The sequence below is a fragment of the Melanerpes formicivorus genome, unplaced genomic scaffold (assembly GCF_026170545.1).
Source record: "Melanerpes formicivorus ecotype bairdi unplaced genomic scaffold, bMelFor1.0.p_v2 SCAF_6, whole genome shotgun sequence".
NCBI lineage: Eukaryota > Metazoa > Chordata > Aves > Piciformes > Picidae > Melanerpes > Melanerpes formicivorus.
The window spans coordinates 33,825,575-33,845,207 of record NW_027142358.1 but is presented as its reverse complement, the minus strand read 5'-3'; the positions used below and the strand labels follow the sequence as shown (position 1 = coordinate 33,845,207).

The window sequence follows — 19,633 nt, the reverse complement described above, 5'->3', positions numbered from 1 at the left end:
CACCTGGCTTCCTGGCTTCCACCACCTCCCTGGGCAACCTGTGCCAGGCTCTCACCACCCTCATGGGGAACAACTTCTTCCTCACATCCAATCTGAACCTCCCCACTTCTAGTTTTGTTCCATCCCCCCGAGTCCTATCACTCCCTGACACCCTCAAAAGTCCCTCCCCAGCTTTCTGGGAGCCCCCTTCAGGTACCAGAAGGCCACAAGAAGGTCTCCTGGGAGTCTTCTCTTCTCCAGACTGAACAGCCCCAACTCTCTCAGGCTGTCTCCAGAGCAGAGCAGCTCCAGCCCTCTGCTCATCCTCCTGGCCCTTCTCTGGACACCTTCCAGCACCTCCAGATCCTTCCTGTGCTAGGGGCTCCAGAACTGGCCCCAGAGCTGCAGCTGTGGTCTCAGCAGAGTGGAGCAGAGGGGCAGAATCCCCTCCCTGGCCCTGCTGGCCACACTTCTCCTGCTGCAGCCCAGGCTCTGCTTGGCTCTCTGGGCTGCAAGTGCTGACTGCTGGCTCATGCTGAGCTTCTCCAGCACCCCCAAAGCCTTTTCTTCAGGGCTGCTCTCCAGCCACTCCCTGCCCAAATAGTAACCACTTGAGTAACCACCTTTGCTGTTGAGAGAGTTAGGCCATCTAGGAGGGTTAGAGGTGCAGAGCCTTAATGGCAGCTCTGTGCTTACCGGAGGGTCGTCATCCTCCGCAGAGACCGTGGTGATGACGGTGCCCTTGACTGCATCAGGGGCAACCATCCCCCTGTAGAGCTTTTGGCTAAATACTGGAGAGTAATCATTCATATCCTGCAAAACATAATGAAGAGCTCAGTTCTGAAGTTCAAACACAATTACAGACATGCTCACAGCCCTCTCTCCCAGGCTCCACACAGCCTCTCCTTCCTCATTAGGAACCTGCTTGCCCCTCGCTGTCTCTCTTGGCTCCCAGCTCCATTACCACTGGGCAAAATGAGCACTCCAGGGGCAGGTGCCAAAGTTTGCCCAGGCATTTCTGCAGGAAAAGCACAGGGCCTCACAGGTAAGCAAAGCCCAGATTTCCATGACACCTGATTCCCAAGCAGCAGCTCACAACAGGGCTCTGCTAATTGTCCAATATGGATGAGCTGCTGTTGCCTGGCACGGTTTGTTAGCTCTAATATCATATAAATGAACTGAAAATAGAAAGCCAGATTCACATCATCACCTCCTCAGAGCTTAATATTGTGTCCTTCAGACTGATGTTATAGAATCATAGAATTGTTTTGGTTGGAGAAAACCTCTGAGCCCAACCCTCACCCCGAGACCACCATGGCCGTCAAACCATGGCCCCAGGTGCCATGGCCACAGGCTTCTTGAACACCTCCAGGTGACTCCACCACCCCCCTGTTCTAATCCCTGACCACTCTTGCTCAGCACTGGTTAGGCCACAGCTTGAGTGCTGTGTCCAGTTCTGGGCTCCTCAGTTTGGGAAAGATGTTGAGATGCTGATGTTGAGATGAGGCCTCTTAGGACTGGCTAAGCCTGATGCCAGGAGGAGAAGGGGCGAGGGGCAGTCTAGACCTGCCCAGCCTGAGACCAGCCTAGCAGTGGGAGGGGAAGAGAGAGCCCTGGGGGCTTTGGGTAGAATCATAGAATCAATAAGGTTGGAAAAGACCTCAGAGATCATCAAGTCCAACCTATCACCCAACACCTCCTGACTAACTAAACCATGGCACCAAGTGCCACATCCAATCCCTCTTTGAACACCTCCAGGGATGGTGACTCCACCACCTCACTAAGTCACATCACAGCTGGGGCAAAAAAAGAACAACAGAAGACCTTGAAGCAGAAGACCACAAGGCTGGTGAGAGACCTTGAGCACAGCCCTATGAGGAGAGGCTGAGGGAGCTGGGGTTGCTTAGCCTCAGGTGGGGAGGTGGGAAATGTTGTATACCCTCAGGTGGGGAGGTAGGAAACGTTGGGGACCTTTGGGTGTCCTGGCAGGGACTGTGTAGGCTTTGGGATATTTTTTGTCACCATGTTTGCAGCTTCTGCCAAACACTTCCTGTTCTCCAGTCAAACTTCCCATCACTTCTGCAATCCATTTGTGTGAGTGTCATCCTTTTGCCCCTCTCAGGGGCAAGAGAGGATCTGCCTGGCCTCCATCCAGAAGGTAGGCTGTGCAGTGGGTGAGGAACTGGCTGGAGGCTCACATCCACTCTGCACCATTTTTGCAAAATCCTGGCAGACAGGAGAGGTAGCTGAGGGCTGGAGGAAAGCCAAGGTCACCCCAGGCTTCAAAAAGGGCAAGAAAGAGCTTCCAAGAAACTACAGCCCAGCGAGCTTCACCTCCATCCCTGGAAACATGATGGAGCAGCTCACTTTGGAGGTCATCTCTAGGCACTTGGAAGAGTAGAAGATGATCAGGTGCAGTCAGCACGGATCCAGTGAGCACTTGCAGCCCAGAGAGCCAACCACATCCTGGGCTGCAGCAAGAGAAGCACAGCCAGCAGCTCAGGGAGGTGATTCTCCCCCTCTGCCCCACTCTGCTGAGACCACAGCAGGAACTGTGTGTCCAGTTTTGAGCCCCTAGCACAGGAAGGCTCTGGAGGTGCTGGAAGGTGTCCAGAGAAGGGCCAGGAGGATGAGCAGAGGGCTGGAGCTGCTCTGCTCTGGAGACAGCCTGAGAATGTTGGGGTTGTACAGTCTGGAGGCAGTCTGAAGGCTCCAGGGAGACCTTCTTGTGGCCTTCTGGTACCTGAAGGGGGCTCCAAGAAAGCTGGGGAGGGACTTTTGAGGGTGTCAGGGAGGGACAGGACTCGGGGGGATGGAAAAAGATAGAAATGGGTAGATTGAGATTGGATGTTAGGAAGAAGTTGTTCCCCATGAGGGTGGTGAGAGCCTGGCACAGGTTGTCCAGGGAGGTGGTGGAAGCCTCCTGCCTGGAGGTGTTTAAGGCCAGGCTGGATGTGGCTGATTCTTGAGGTCCCTTCCAAGCCTGACAGTTCTGTGCTTCACCAGTTAACTCCACACAGAGAGAAGCAGCTCCAGGTGACACTCCAATGCATTTGATAGGTGCTTACCCTCATACAGACAGATCTGTGGACACATGCCTACACCTATCTTAAGCACAATAACGTGTGCAAATGCCCTTTTCACTTAAAGACAGCCCTGGGTTTGGGGCTGAAAATCAGCTGCCTCGAGCCTGCGGTGCACTAGAGGGCAGCCCTGCCCTGCCAAACAGCAGTCAGCCTGGTTTACCTTCTCCCAGTTCCCTTCTTACAAGGAGGAAATAATAGTTTTTGTGGCAGTTATTTATTTATTTATCTATTTCCTGCTTAGGTTTGAGGGTTTTTATTTGCAGCCTATAAAATCAGGCTGATTTTTAAGTCCCTGCCTTTGGTAGGCCAGGGACTCACTCTAATCAAATCCTGATTAATTAAAATAGCTGTAGTGCCAGGGGAGCAAAATCTCATTATTAATCTGCTGAACCATTCCAGAGGGACACATTCCTGTCCAAGAGCACCAAACAAATCACAGAGCCTCTTGCCTTAGCTAGGCCACCAAAAGAAGCACACTCCACATCAGCAGCAGAGCATGTGTGCAGAGGTGACTACCTCTAGAACAGAGAAGTCATCCTGCCCTGTGCTCAGCACTGCTCAGGCCACACCTTGAGTCCTGGGTCAAGTTCTGGGCCCCTCAGTTTAGGGAAGATGTTGAGATGCTGGAAGGTGTCCAGAGAAGGGCAACAAAGCTGGGGAGGGGTCTGGAGCACAGCCCTGTGAGGAGAGGCTGAGGGAGCTGGGGTTGCTTAGCCTGGAGAAGAGGAGACTCAGGGGTGACCTTATTGCTCTCTACAGCTACCTGAAGGGAGGTTGTAGACAGGCAGAGGTTGGTCTCTTCTCCCAAGCATCCAGCACCAGAACAAGAGGACACAGTCTCAGGCTGCACCAGGGGAGGTTTAGGCTGGATGTTAGGAAGAAGTTCTACACAGAGAGAGAGTGATTGCCCATTGGAATGGGCTGCCTGGGGAGGTGGTGGAGTCACCAGCACTGGAGGTGTTGAGGAGGAGACTTGATGGGGTGCTTGGTGCCATGGGTTAGTTGTTTAGGTGGTGTTGGTTTGATTGATGGGTTGGACACGATGATCTTGAAGGTCTCTTCCAAACTGGTCTGGTCTGATCTGGTCTGGTCTGGTCTATTCTATTCTATTCTATTCCCTGGAAGTGGATAAAAACAGCCTAGATGAGACACTTGGTGCCATGGTTTAGTTGATGAGATGGTGCTGGGTGATAGATTGGACTTGGTGATCTCTGAGCCCTTTTCCAGCCTGGTTGATTCTGTGATCTGGAGGGGTCCCTTTCACCCCCTAACATTCTCTGTGAGTGCTTTGTTGCTGTTTAGGAAGATTAATTGTGTGGAGTGGTTCACAGCAAGAGAGCATGACACAGCCAGGCAGCTGCAGCCTCAGAAATGGATTGCACAGGGATTAGAAATGAGAAACTGTACAATGGCACAAAATCATTGAGGTGAAATACCTTTCTTTCACAGAACGGTAGTGGCTGGAAGAGACCTCCAAAGCTCACCCAGTCCAACCTCCTGCCAGAGCAGGGGCACCCAGGGCAGGGCACACAGGAACACATCCAGGTGGGCTTGGAATATCTCCACAGAGGGAGACTCCACATCCACCCTGGGCAGCCTGCTCCAGGCCTCTATCACCCTCACTGGGAAAAACTTTTCCCTCCTCATTCCATGGCACTTCCTCTGCCTCAGCTTCCACCACTGCCCCTTGTGCTGGCATTGGGCAGCACCCAGCAGAGGCTGGCTCCAGCCTCTGGGCATCACCCTGCACAGCTTTATCCCCAGCAAGGAGCTCACCTCTCAGGCTCCTCCTCTCCAAGCTACAGAGCCCTCAGCTCCCCCAGGCTCTCCTCATAAGGAGGATGCTCCACTGCCTGCAGCATTTTTGTGGCTCTGCACTAGACTATTTCAAGGGCTTCCCTGAGGCCCTTCTTGACCTGAGGGGCCCAGAACTGGACACCATACTCCAGCTGCAGCCTCCCTAGGGCAGAGTGGAGGGGGAATTTCCTCTCCTCTGCAGTTCATGACTTCATTTCATCAGGCAGTTTCTGTAATTCAGATGGAAGAGGTGAGCACAGAACACTTGATATTTTCTAATGGATCTGATGAAAGTAATAGGGAGGGAAGAAATTCTCTCAGAGACTCTTAGCTTTTAAGCTGTTTCTGTTCCAAACACAATAAGGAGTTCACTTTGTTATCAATAATCACATACATGATGGACAACCTACTGTGATAATTTCTTCTTCAAACTGCCTGTGTCAAGAGTGTCTTCCATGTTTTGACTCATGAAAAATGAAGCACAGACTACCTGGCACAGCAGAGGAAATACTCTGTTTCACCAGACATTGGAGTATCAAGAACTTGAATTCTCTTCCCACTACAGAGTCACTGAATCTCAGCATTGGTGAGGTTGGAAGGGACCTCTGGAGCTCATTCAGTCCAACCCCCCTGCTAAAGCAGCGTCACCCACAGCAGCTTGCCCAGGAGCACCATGGGGTGGTTGGGGGGCTGGAAGCTCTAAAGAGAAGCAGACTCCACAACCTCTCTGGGCAGCCTGCTCCAGGCCTTCAGCACCCTCACAGAAAGGAAGCTCCTCCTCATCTCCACATGGAACCTTCCAAGTTCCAGGTTCTGCTTCTTGCTCCTCTTTCTGTCACTGTACAGCACTGGAAGGAGAATTGCCTCAGCCTGTTGCCTTCACCCTTTAGCTCTTGCTGAGCACTGAGCAGATCCCCTCTCAGGCTGCTCTTCTCCAGGCTCAACACCCCCAGGGCTCTCAACCTTTCTTCCTCACAGAGCTGCTCCAGGACCCTCAGCAGCTTTGGAGCCTCCCCTGGACTCTCTCCAGTAGTTCCCTGTCTCTCTTGACCTGGGGAGCCCAGAGCTGGAGCCAGGACTGCAGATGGGGCCTCACTAGGGCAGAGAAGAGGTGGAGGAGTAACACCTCCTGGCCACACTCCTCTTTATGCACCCTCAATGCTCTCTACTTTATGCAGTAGTCTGAGCTAAGCTTTGGCAAAAAAACCCAAACAATCAAGCCCCTGCTCTGTGCATCAGAAGGTTAAGCAGCAAGTTGACAGGAAGGCAGGCAGGATTTACTAGGGGAAAGGTCAGGTGGACCCTCAGGGGTTGCAGTTTGTGCCCAGTGCCCCTTGTCCCATCACTGAGCACCACTAGAATAATTCTGGCTCCATTCTTCATGGAGCCCCTTGTCCTCTCCTCTGTAATTGTGCTGTCTCTTTACACAATGTTCTGTGCTTGAAGCTCCTCAAAACACAGGCTTGTTAACAAGGTATTACTGCCTCTTCCTCCTATTTAATGCTCAGCAAGCCCTAAAGTACCTCATAATATAGATGAAGGGATAATATTCATGGTGGAATATATGAGGCAAGAAATGACTAGCAGATGATGGAGCAGCTAAGTTGAGATGGAAAAAGAAATCCTGTGTTTACTGGCACTGTGGCCCAACACCATGCTCCTTAGAGCATTAATGCCACTGAAACAGAGAGCAATCAGCAGTGTGGGGGAAGCAATGCAGCTCCTTGTACAACTCTTGTCTCAGTTGTGTGCTGCTGTGCTGTGCTGCTCTGTTAGTCCTCAAAGGGTAAACCACTGAATGGTTTGGATTCAAAGGGACCTTAAAGATCATCCAGTTCCAATCCCCTGCCATGGGCAGTGACACCTCCCACCAGCCCAGGTTGCTCAAGGCCTCATCCAACCTTGAGCACCTCCAGGGAGAAAAGGCCTTGGGGGTGCTGGGGGAGGAGAAGCTCAGCAGGAGCCAGCAGTGAGCACTTGCAGCCCAGGGAGCCAAGCAGAGCCTGGGCTGCAGCAAGAGAAGTGTGGCCAGCAGGGCCAGGGAGGGGATTCTGCCCCTCTGCTCCACTCTGCTGAGACCACAGCTGGAGCTCTGTGTCCAGTTCTGGAGCCCCCAGCACAGGGAGGGTCTGGAGGTGCTGGAAGGTGTCCAGAGAAGGGCCAGGAGGATGCTCAGAGGGCTGGAGCTGCTCTGCTCTGGAGACAGCTTGAGAGAGGTGGGGTTGTGCAGTCTGGAGAGGAGAAGGCTCCCAGGAGACCTTTCTGTGGCCTTCCAGGATCTGCAGGGGGCTCCCAGAAAGCTGGGGAGGGACTTTTGAGGGTGTCAGGGAGTCATAGAATTTGGGGAGATGGAACAAAACTAGAAATGGGGAGATTCAGATTGGCTGTTAGGAAGAAGTTGTTCCCCATGAGGGTGGTGAGAGCCTGGCACAGGTTGCCCAGGGAGGTGGTGGAAGCCTCCTGCCTGGAGGTGTTTGCAGCCAGGCTGGAGGTGGCTGTGAGCAACCTGCTGTGGTGTGAGGTGTCCCTGGCCATGGCAGGGGGGTAGGAACTGGCTGATCTTTGAGGTCCCTTCTAACCCTGACAGTTCTATGATCCTATGACAGCAATAGGTTTACTGATGTTCAATTCTGTTGTATCTGGAGGCCCTACAGTCCCCTGGGATTAAGGCACAGTAGGGATTTGGCAGTACTGGGAACATCTGGATGTACTTGCAGTTATTCCTGTTGCTTTATCACTTGGAATCATCAGCCACAGCTAACAGCTTCAGCACACTACATACCCAACTTGGAAAACTGAAAAGGAAACCAACCCCAAAACACAGAAGAGCATTAAGAAGGGTGCACGAAAAAGAGTGTGGCCAGCAGGTCCAGGGAGGTTCTTCTCCCCCCCAACTTGGCCCTAGTGAGGCCACATCTGGAGCACTGGGTCCAGTCTTGGGCTTGCCAGTACAGGAGAGACAGAACTACTGGTCCTGCAGAGGCTGCAAATAAGAAGAGACTGGGAAAGATCTGAGGATGAAAGGCTGAAAGAGCTGGGGCTGTTTAGCCTGGAGAAGAGCAGCCTGAGAGGGGACTTGAACAATGCCAAAGGGTGATGGTGCAAGAAGATGGGGCAAGGGAAACAGGCACAAACTGGAACCCAGGTGCAGGACTCTGCACTTACCCTTTTTGACCCTCATTAGGTTCCTCTCTGCCCAGCTAACCATGTCCTGAAGTGCCATGTCCACATCCTTCTTAAACACCTCCAGGGATGGGGACTCCATCAAAACCACCTGGCCCCAAACACTCTCAAAACTTCCCTGTTCTGGCAGAGTTTCTTTGCAGCCTCTGCTGGACTCTTTCCAGGAGTTCCCTGTCTCTCCCAGAACCAGGCCCAGGACTCCAGGTGTGGCCTCCCAGGGGCAGAGCACAAGTGGAGGAAAAGATCAGTTCTGAGCACCTTCCTACTTAAAAAGCCTAACAGAAAAGGCTGGAGGAGTGATGCCAAAAGTTGTGGGTTTCTTTCATTGACTTGGAAAGTGCTGGTAAAGAGCAGAGGCTGTTAGGAAACAGGGGACCAGCATCTCAGAATGAGACATTTGGCAAGGACAGAGAGATATTGTGAAAGCCTTATGCTGTCATCTAAGCTAATAACAGGAGGCATTTCCTGTCCTTCAAAAGAATTCTGAGCTCAGTAGAGACTGACAAACAGAATTACTCCAAATCATGTGGCAATTCACAGCACCTGCAGATGCTCCCTGAGCTGAACCCCAGGCTGAATCGGAGATGAGAACTGCTTTCTGCAAGGCTCCCATTCAAAGGAAAGCTGGCAGAGATGAAGTTCACATCTTGGAGCTGGGCATTTGTTTCTGCTACAATTTCTGCTTCTTAGCTGAAATGAGAGTAATTAAACTCTCTTCTCTCCCACAGAATAGAATAGAATAGTGTAGGATAAACCAGGTTGGAAGAGACCTTCAAGATCATCGAGTCCAACCTACCATCCAACACCACCCAAACAACTAACCCATGGCACCAAGCACCCCATCAAGTCTCCTCCTGAACACCTCCACTGATGGTGACTCCACCACCTCCTCAGACAGCCCATTCCAATAGCCAGTCTCTCTCTCTCTGTAAAACTTCCTCCTAACCTCCAGCCTAAACCTCCCCTGGTGCAGCCTGAGACTGTGTCCTCTTGTTCTGGTACTGGTTGCCTCACCTGATCATAGAAGGAGATCAGGTTGGAGAGGCAGGACTTGCCCTTCCTAAATCCTTGTTGGCTGGACCTGAGCCCTTGGCCATCCTTCAGGTGTGCAGTTATTGCCCCCAGGATAATCTGCTCCATCACTTTCCCTGGCACTGAGGTCAGGCTGCCAGGCCTGGAGTTTCCAGATTCCTCCATCCAACCTTTCTTATGGATGGGGACCACATTGGCCAGCTTCCAGTCACCTGGGACCTCACCTGTGAGCCAGGACTGGAGGAAAATGATGGAGAGCAGCTTGGCCAGCTCCTCTGCCAGCTCTCTCAGCACCCTAGGATGGATCCCATCTGGTGGGACCCATGGACTTGTGGGTGTCCAAGTGGCTTGGTCTCTTCCCCCTAGTATCAGGTAACAAAATGAGAGGAAGTGGACTGAAATTGTGTCAGGGGAGGGTTAGGTTGGAGATTAGGAAAATATTTCCTTGAAAGAGTGGTCAGGCATTGGGATGTGCTGCCCAGGGAGGTGGTGGAGTCCCCATCCCTGGTGGTGTTCAAGAAAGGTGTGGCCATGGCACTTTGGGTCATGGTTGAACGCGCATGGCGGTCTCAGGTTGTCAGTTGGACTTGATGACCTTGGAGGTCTTTTCCAACCAAAACAATTCTCTGATTCCATGATAAAACCCACCAAAACAGTGAAACAGCAGGACTGCAGGTGTACTGTGGTGTTTCATCAGGACACCAGCAGGGGTTGATGAAGCAGCAAGTAGGAGAGGACGATACCAGCTGACAAGTTACTCCTCTTACCTTTACCCTGACTGTGACGGTCGCAAGCCCAGGAGGCATAGTGCCCTTCCTGTCGAAGGCTTCCACCAGAAAGGTGAAGGTTGCTTCTGTGTCAGAGAATGATTCATAATCCAAGGAGCTCACAAGAGATAACTCTCCTGTATGCTTGTCCAGGGCAAAATACTGCAGCGCTTCCTGTGTCCGGATCCGATAGTTAACTTCAGAGCCAAGGTCAACATCCTTTGCCTACAGCGTGCCACACAAGAGAACAGCACTGCATGAAGCCCAGCAAAGTCTCTCACCAAAACCCCTACTGCAGGTCAAGAACATAACCTACTGCAAACAACTTCAGATTTCACTCTGCTTTTGCTTTACAGTGTTGCACAGAGGCAAGGAAGACAAATCCACTGAAGGTTGTAACATCAAGAGGTGCTTGCCCACAGGAAATCATAGAATCAACAAGGTTGGAAAAGACCTCAGAGATCATCAAGTGCAACCTCTCACCCAACACCTCCTGACAAATAAGCCATGGTTTCAAGTACCACATCCAAGCCTTTTTTGAACACCTCCAGGGATGGTGACTCCACCACCTCCCTGGGCAGCACATCCCAAGGGCCAATTACTCTTTCTGGGAAGAACTTTCTCCTCACCTCCAGCCTATACCTCCCCTGGCACAGCTTGAGACTGTGTCCTCTTGTTCTGGTGCTGGCTGCCTGGGAGAAGAGACCAACCCCCACCTGGCCACAACCTCCCTTCAGGTAGCTGTAGACAACAATAAGGTCTCCCCTGAGCCTCCTCTTCTCCAGGCTAAGCAACCCCAGCTCCCTCAGCCTCTCCTCACAGGGCTGTGCTCCAGACCCCTCCCCAGCCTTGTTGCCCTTCTCTGGACACTTTCCAGCACCTCAACATCTTTCTTCACCTGAGGGGCCCAAGCTGTGCAGAGGGAAGTTTAGGTTTGATCTTAGAAAGAAGTTCTTCACAAAGAGATTGCCCTTGGAATGGGCTGCCCGGGGAGGCAGTGGGGTCAAGGTCACTGGAGGTGTTTAAGCAAAACTTGGATGAGCCATGGTCTGGTGAATAGAATAGAATAGAATAGAATAGAATAGAATAGAATAGAATAGAATAGAATAGAATAGAATAGAATAGAATAGAATAGAATAGAATAGAATAGAATAGAATAGAATAGGAGTAGAATAGACCAGAACAGACCAGACTGGAAGAGACCTTCAAGATCATCGTGTCCAACCTATCATCCAACATCACCCAACCAACTAAACCATGACACCAAGCACCCCATCAAGTCTCCTCCTGAACACCTCCAGTGATGGTGACTCCACCACCTCCCCAGGCAGCCCATTCCAATGGGCAATCACTCTCTCTGTGTAAAACTTCCTCCTGACCTCCAGCCTGAACCTCCCCTGGTGTAGCCTGAGACTGTGTCCTCTTGTTCTGGTGCTGGCTGTCTGGGAGAAGAGACCAACCTCTGCCTGTCTACAACCTCCCTTCAGGTAGTTGCAGACAGCAATAAGGTCACCCCTGAGTCTCCTCTTTCACCCCTGTTAGGGTTGGGTGATCAGTTGGACTTGCTGATCTGGGAGGTCTCTTCCAAGCTGGCTGATTCTGTGTGGCTCTGTGCGTGTGTGAGTTGCTTTTCCATTTCAGGTTGCCGTGACTACCCAATCCATTTGTGTGGGCATTCTTCTTTCTCCCCTTATGGGGCAACAGAGCACCTGTCCTGCTCCACCCTAGGGCAGTACTGCACAACAAAACATCTCCACCCCTCCCCGATGGCCTCTTACCTCAATCTGCAGGAAGACAGTGCCGGGCGGGAGGTTTTCTGGCACGCAGACAGTGTAGGAAGCGTTGGTGAAGACAGGGCTGTTGTCGTCGATGTCCAGCACCTTGATGGCTAAAGTCAGGGTGGAGTGGCGAGGGTCCACAGCCCCGTCTGTGGCTTTCACGATGAGCTCGTAGTAGTCCCTCACCTCCCTGTTCAGCTTCACTGCTGTGTAAATGCTGCCGTTGGCTGTGATGCGGAAAAGGTTGTTGAAGTTTGCCAGGCTGTAGTGCACCTGGCCGTTGACTCCGGCGTCCGGGTCCGTGGCCTACAGCAAAGGGGAGAACAACTGCCTCTTAATGCGTGCTCCCGGCCCAGGGGCCATGCCTCTCTGCAAGCTCAGGGTAGGTAGTGTCCTAGAGAGCACAAGTGCCTGCCTGGCTGCTCAGCAGTTGACGTCGGCCTCCTTCCCTCTGCAACTGCTGGAGGACAGCAGCTGAACATGAGCCAGTAGTGTGCCCAGGTGGCCAAGAAGGCCAATGGCATCCTGACCTGTATCAGCAATAGTGTGGCCAAAAGGAGCAGGGAAGTCATTCTGCCCTGTGCTCAGCACTGGTTAGGCCACACCTTGAGACCTGAATCCAGTTCTGGGCTCCTCAGGTTAAGAAAGATGTTGAGATGCTGAGCCCTTCTACCTTCTAACTGCTCCCAACTTGGTGTCATCTGCAAACTTGCTGATGACTGTCTCAATGCCCTCATCCAGATCATCAATAAAGATGTTAAAGAGCACAGGGCTCAGCACTGATCCCTGGGGCACACCACCGGTGCCTGGCTGCCAGCTGGCTGTGGCACCATTCACCACCACTCTCTGGGCTCAGCCTCCAGCCAGTTCCTAACCCAGCTCAGAGTGCTGCTGTCCAAGCCACAAGCTGACAGCTTAGCCAGCAGTTTGCTGTGGGGGACGGTGTCAAAGGCCTTGCTGTGGTCCAGGTAGACCACATCCACAGCCTGCCCCACATCCACCAGACCTTAATTACCTTAATGCCCTTAAAGGAGTGGGGGGAGGGGGAAATCATCACTATCTTTCCCCTAGAGCCTCCTACGCAGCCTGAGGGCTGGCCTGCTGGCTCTCCTCTTCCTAATTAAATTATGGCACAATGAATGCCATTATGGAAACTCAAAGAGCATTCTGTGAGCAAGGTTCTTTCATTTCTTGGAACTTTTTAAAATGAAGGTCCAAGACATCTGGGGAAGATCAGGAGAAACTTCCCTGTTTTGTTACAGCAACAATTGTCAGGGAGCGTTCCCCGAATGCTTCGTCCCAGGGAGGGTACTCACGGGCAGACCTTGTAATGAAACCATTTATCTTCCTAGGAATCAATTAGAAGTTAATTAAAATTTAAATTAATAAATGAGGGGGAAAAAGGAATAAATTAATAAGGGGGAAAAAAAAATGTCCCTGTGCTTTCCCCTTGCACTACATCAGTGTGTTCAGCAGTAAAGGCTACAACTTCCTAAGGACCAGTGTGTGGATGGCAGCTCCTTTTTACTGGCATCTCTCCCTGTATGGTAGATTAGCTGAGGTTGCCATCAAATCAAGTTTCTCTCTAGAAATTGGTAGCCTGGACCAGAAAGATCTCCAGTATGACATCCTGGAAAGGCACCAGAAAGCCAGGCAAAGAGAACAGTTGAAAGTATACAGAAGCAGAGTCTTAGCCCTGCTGAAGGCAGAGGAAATACCAAGTTGTAGAGCTTCTGCAGGAGACACTAAGAGAGTGCTTCAGGTTGGAAGGGACTTTCAAAGGTCAGCTTGTCCAAGGCCCCTGCAGGCAGCAGGGACACCTCCAACTAGAGCAGGCTGCCCAGGGCTGTATCAGGTCTGATCTTGAATGTCTCCAGGGATAGGGCCTCAACCACATCCCTGGACAATGTCTTCCAGAGTTTCACCACTCTCACTGTGAAGAACTTCCTCCTGATGTGCAACCTAAATGCACCCTGCTCCACTTTAGGACCATAGCCACTCATCCTGTTGCTGTACATCCTTCTAAAAAGTCCCTCCCCAGCCTTCCTGGAAGTCCCCTTCTGATACTGAAATGTAGTTACAAGGCCTCCCTGGAGCCTTTTACTCTCCAGGATGAGCAGAACCAACTCTCTTAGCCTGTCTTCCTAGGAGAGGTGCTCAAGCCCTCTGGTCACCTTTGTGGCCCTCCTCTGGACCCACTCCATCAGGTCCATGTCCTTCTTGTGTTGGGGGCCCCAGCAGCACACTTCACCTTCATAAGGCACATTCTCCAACACATACACGGTGCCAGCCCTCAGACTTAGCCTCTAATTTAACACAAAGACATCTCATATCATTTAAAGAGATACCAAAGCAAACAAACAAAAAACCCACAAGATTCTCCAAAGATCCTTTGAAATATTGCTGCCATTGGAAACAATGAGAATAAACCAAGACGAATTTGGAGCTATGGCTTTGAATACGCAAACCTCTCTCTGTATATATAATCATAGAATCATGGAATTGTCAGGGCTGGAAGGGACCTCAAGGATCAGCCAGTTCCAACCCCCCTGCCATGGCCAGGGACACCTCACACTGCAGCAGGTTGCTCACAGCCACATCCAGCCTGGCCTTCAAAAACCTCCAGGGATGAGGCTTCCACCACCTCCCTGGGCAACCTGTGCCAGGCTCTCACCACCCTCATGGGGAACAACTTCTTCCTAACATCCAATCTCAATCTCCCCACCTCTACTTTTGCTCCATCTTCCCCAGTCCTGTCCCTCCCTGACACCCTCAAAAATCCCTCCCCAGCTTTCTTGGAGCCCCCTGCAGATACTGGAAGGCCACAGAAAGGTCTCCTGGAGTCTTCTCTTCTCCAGACTGCACAACCCCAACTCTCTCAGTCTGTCCTCACAACAGAGCAACTCCAGCCCTCTGCTCATCCTCATGGCCCTTCTCTGGACACCTTCCAGCACCTCCAGACCTTTCCTGTGCTAGGGGCTCAGAACTGGACACAGTGCTCCAGGTGGGGTCTTACCAGAGCTGAACAGAGGGGAAGAATCACCTCCCTCAACCCGCTGGCTGTGCTTCTCTTGCTGCAGCCCAGGATGTGATTGGCTCTCTGGGCTGCAAGTGCACGCTGCTGGCTCATGTTGAGCTTCTCATCCACCAGCCTGTATTGGTGCTTGGGATTGCTCTGACCCTGATGCAGGACCTTGCATTTGGTCTTGCTGGACCTCAGGAGGTTGTCGTGAGCTCACCTCTCCAGCCTGTCATGGAGAGCCTGGCATCCCTTCCCTCCAGCCTGTCTGCTGCACCACACAGCTTAGTGTCTTCAGCAGACTTGCTGAGGGTGCAGTCATGTGCATACATAATTATAGATATATTAATTAAAACAAATTAAAATGGCTTTCAGATACATGGCAGGCTTTGAAGTTTGCTTCTGCACAACACGACTGTGTCTGTTGTAAACACATTTGTGTTGCGCCCCAGGCATCAACATCTTCTCCAGGTGCTGCAGGACTGATTTGTTTCCATGCAGAGTGGCAGGCAGATCAACACTATGAAAATCCAATCCAATTAAAACAATGAGGGTGCCACCAAAACCCTGGCAAGAAGCCAGCCAAAGGCACGTGGAGACAAACATCAGCTCCGAGCGTTTCTGAGCAGCACCGCATTAGACCAGACCAGACCAGGTTGGAAGAGACCTTCAAGATCATCGTGTCCAACCCATCAACCAATCCAACCCACCTAAACAACTAACCCATGGCACCAAGCACCCCAGCAAGTCTCCTCCTCAACACCTCCAGTGATGGTGACTCCACCAGCTCATTTCCTTACATCTTAGGCCCTGTGCTCCCACAGCTCCAGGGCAAACTCAGATTCCAGAGGGATGCTCCAACTGGGCCCTCAAACAGAAGGGTGCTGCTCTTTGTCCACTAAAATTTACATCACGTGAGAGAATCACAGGAGCTGGAAGGAACCTCTGGAGATTGAATCCACCCCCCCCCCCCCAAGGCAGGTTCACCTAAAGAAGCTCACACAGGAACAGGGTAAGGGACTTTTTAGGATGTCAGAGAGAACAGAGAGGGGAATGGAGCAAAACTAGAAATGGGTAGGTTCAGATTAGATGTTAGGAAGAGCTTCTTCCCCATGAGGGTGGTGAGAGACTGGCACAGGTTGCCCAGGGAGGTGGTGGAAGCCTCATCCTTGGAGGTTTTGAAGGGGAAGTTTAGGCTGGAGGTGAGGAGAAAGTTCTTCACAGAAAGAGTAATTGGCCCTTGGGATGTGCTGCCCAGGGAGGTGATGGAGTGCCCATCACTGGAGGTGTTCAAGAAGAGACTGGATGGGTGCTTGGTGCCATGGTTTAGTTGATTAGATGGTGTTGGAAGATAGGTTGGACTTGATTATCCCTGAGGTCTTTTCCAACCTGGTCGGGTCTGGTCTGGTCTGGTCTATTCTATTCTATTCTATTCTTCTACTCTACTCTGCTATTCTATTCTATGGTATTCTATTCTGTTCTATGCAATTCTTTTCTACTCTACTCTACTTTATTCTATATCATTATTAGGTTGGATAATTAGGTAGGAAAAATTCCTTTCCTGCAGGAGTGGTCAGGCATTGGAACAGGTTGCCCAGGGAGGTGGTGCAAGGAGGTCATAGTGAGGCAGGGCTTGGTCTCTTCTCCCTAGTATCAGGTGGTAGGACAAGAAATTGTGCCAGGGGAGGCTCAGTTTGGATATTAAGTTTGAAATAGAGGTGAGGAAAAAATTCTTTGCTGCAGGAGTGGTCAGGGATTGGCAGAGGCTGCCCAGGGAGGTGGTGGAGTCCCCAGCCCTAGGGGTGTTCAAGAAACCGGTGGCCATGGCACTTGAGGTCATGGTTTAGTGGTCATGGTGGTGTTGTGTTGATGGTTGGACTCAGTGATCTTTGAGGCCTTTTCCAACCAAAGCAATTGGATGATTCTCTGTTCTACAAGGGGATAGCCTTTACCTGCTGGGCTAAGTTTAAATTTGCATTGCCAACTACATGAAGAAACCCTCCTGAATATAAACCAGCAGCATTCCACAGTAACAAATCATCTTCCTCCATCTCCAACAGGTTGGAAACAATTCCAGGAGCTCTGAATTACCAAAATCTCTCTGGAAGGATCATTAACTGTAAAATATAATGACAAGGGCTTAAATGTCAACAATATTAATTACACCATTATCATTCTTTTCAGAAGAAACCTCCTCCTAATATCCCCAGCTCTTGCTCACTGTGGGGAACAGGATTTCAGCAGGTTAATTGAGGATTTATTCTCAGCTCCGACTGCTGGAGCTGGCAAACAGCAAAAGAAGTTGTTATTCATACCTGCCTGCAGAGCAGAGGCAAACAGGACAACTGCCTCCTCATTAAAGCTGCAACACTTCAAACTCTTCATAGAATCATAGAATTGACAAGGTTGGAAAAGACCTCAGGGATCATCAAGTCCAACCTGTCACCCAACACCTCATGACCCCATGGCTCCAAGTGCCACATCCAAGCCTTTCTTGAACACATCCAGGGATGGGGACTCTACCACCTCCCTGGGCAGCACATCCCAAGGGTCAATTACTCTCTGTGAAGAACTTGCTCCTCACCCCCACCCTAAACCTCCCCTGGCACAGCTTGAGACTGTGTCCTCTTGTTCTGGTGCTGCTTGCCTGGGAGAAGAGACCAACCCCCACCTGGCTACAGCCTCCCTTCAGGTAGTTGTAGAGAGCAAGAAGGTCTCCCCTGAGCCTCCTCTTCTCCAGGCTAAGCAACCCCAGCTCCCTCAGCTTCTCCTCACAGGGCTGTGCTCCAGACCCCTCCCCAGCTTTGTTGCCCTTCTCTGGACACCTTCCAGCATCTCAACATCTTTCCTAAACTGAGGAGCCCAGAACTGGACACAGGACTCAAGGTGTGGCCTAGCCAGTGCAGTGTACAGGGGCAGAATGACCTCCCTGCTCCTGCTGGCCACACTATTGCTGATGCAGGCCAGGATGCCATTGGCCTTGGCTACCAGTCTGGCTTCCCTGAGAGTAAATTTTTCTCCAGGTCTTCTTCAGGGACCTGTGATCCACAGAAGGCTTTTCTCTGGTGCTGGAAGCGACTTGCAACATGAACCTCCTCTGACCCAAACCTGGGTGGGGGGCAGCCGGTCTCCTTTTGAGAGGAGGCTGGTCTCTGGCTCCTGAAACTTTCTGCTTTTTGTCCAACAAGTCAATTAATATTCACTGAGTCAGTTCACTCCACCCTGTGAGCAGAGGGATGAGGTGCCCATTTCTACCAGCAGTGCTAAAAGGCATTAGGAGCTAGGGAGCTGGCTGGTGAATGAGTCTGGAGAGCAGGGCCTAGTCATGAGGTCTGTGGTGACAGGTTGGACTCAGTGATCTTTGAGGTCTCTTCCAACCTTAGTGATACTGTGATACTCATTCCCAGCATCAGGGAGAGAAAGCACCTTTTGGTGGTGCCAGTGATACAACAAGGAACAATGGGTACAAGCTAGAAAGGAGCAATTAGTACAAGCCAGAACACAGGAGGTTCTACCTCAACATGAGGAGACACTTCTTGTCAGTGAGGGTGACAAAACCCTGGAGCAGGCTGCTCAGAGAGGTGGTGGAGTCTCCATCTCTGGAGACTTTCAAACCCACATGGATGCACTCCTGTACAGCCTGCCCTAGATGATCCTGCATTGGCAGGGAGGTTGGACTGGGTGATCTCTGGAGGTCCCTTCCAGCCCCTAGCATTCTGTGATTCTGTGATCCCTAGGACCCCTTCCCACTCCTAGAGAAGCTGCTGATCTCCAACAGCCTTTTCAGCATTCCAGCCAAAGCCTGCAGCTTGAGGGAGGGATGCAAATGGTGTTGGAGGATAGAGAGGGGGGTGGTGGTGGGAGTTGCATTCTTGTTTTCACCAGTGATAATGATTTGTTTAATGATTGCTATGATGGGTTTAATGGGTTTGGTTTTATTCATTTATTTACTGTTAGGAGTTTAAAAGATTCCCAACTCCCTCAATTGTGTCAAGCAGCAAACAGAGTGTGGGGGTGGGAGGGCTAAACTGAGTTTTGCTCTTGGTTGTTTTGGGTGAGATTACTGTTTGGGTTCATAGGACAAAGTTAACATCTCCCCAGCTGCAGCATGAGGCCATCAAGACTTCAAATGTTTAACATCTTGCAATTCAAAACATTTTAAGGAGGAAACCTAAATAATACACAGAAGTCTGGCGTTTCCCTTTCTATTTCAGAAAGATTCTTTCCTTCTTCCAGAAGGATTTGCTCCTCCCCAGCCTTGCTCTCCAGACCCTTCATCAGCTTTGTTGCCCTTCTCTGGACATACTCCAGCCCCTCAGTGTCCTTTTTGGAGTGAGGGGCCCAAAGCTGAACCCAGGATTCAAGGTGCAGCCTCACCAGTGCCCAATACAGGGACATGATCCCTGCCCTACCCCTGCTGGCCACACCACTGCTGATCCAGGCCAGGCTGCTGGTGGCCTTCCTGCCCACCTGGGCACTGCTGGCTCCTCTTCAGCTGCTGTCAACCAGCACCTCCAGGTCCTTTTCTGCTGGGCAACTTTCCAACCACTCTGCCCCAAGCCTGGAGCATTCATGGGGCTGTTGAGAGCCATGTGCAGCACCCAGCACTTGGCTTTGTTAACCTCATGTAACTGACTTTGACCCTTTGATCCAGATCTCCTTGCAGAGCCTCAAGCACATCAACCCTGCCACCCGATTTAGTGTCACCTGCACACTTAAATGTCCTTTTGGAAACACCACAGGTTTTGTGCACACCCCCCAGGGGCTTTTCAGAAGCAGAAGTATCTTACTGACCTCCCCAGTCACACCAGCTTACAACCAAGAGGCTGGCATAAAAGCATGACCACATGTTCAGGGGAAGTTTCAAAATGCTGACATATTTTAGCCATTAGACAAGACCAGACCCTTTGATAATACCTTTTCATAGCCAGTGCTAATTCCAGTGCATCTGCAGGGTCACCTCAGAAAAGCAATTAAATGTGACCTCAGCTA

The 19,633-nt window shown here is 51.2% G+C and overlaps 1 protein-coding gene across 1 annotated transcript in view; it reads right to left on the bottom strand.

Moving 5' to 3' along the window:
• Window positions 1-19,633, bottom strand: part of PCDH15 (protocadherin related 15) — a 365,652-nt gene that overhangs the window by 67,979 nt on the left and 278,040 nt on the right. The window contains exons 19-21 of the mRNA XM_068140381.1: window positions 11,623-11,928; window positions 9,845-10,069; window positions 676-792 (exon numbers count right to left, since the gene is read on the bottom strand). Of these exons, the coding sequence (XP_067996482.1) occupies window positions 676-792; window positions 9,845-10,069; window positions 11,623-11,928 (648 nt within the window). The remainder of the gene's footprint in view (window positions 1-675; window positions 793-9,844; window positions 10,070-11,622; window positions 11,929-19,633) is intronic.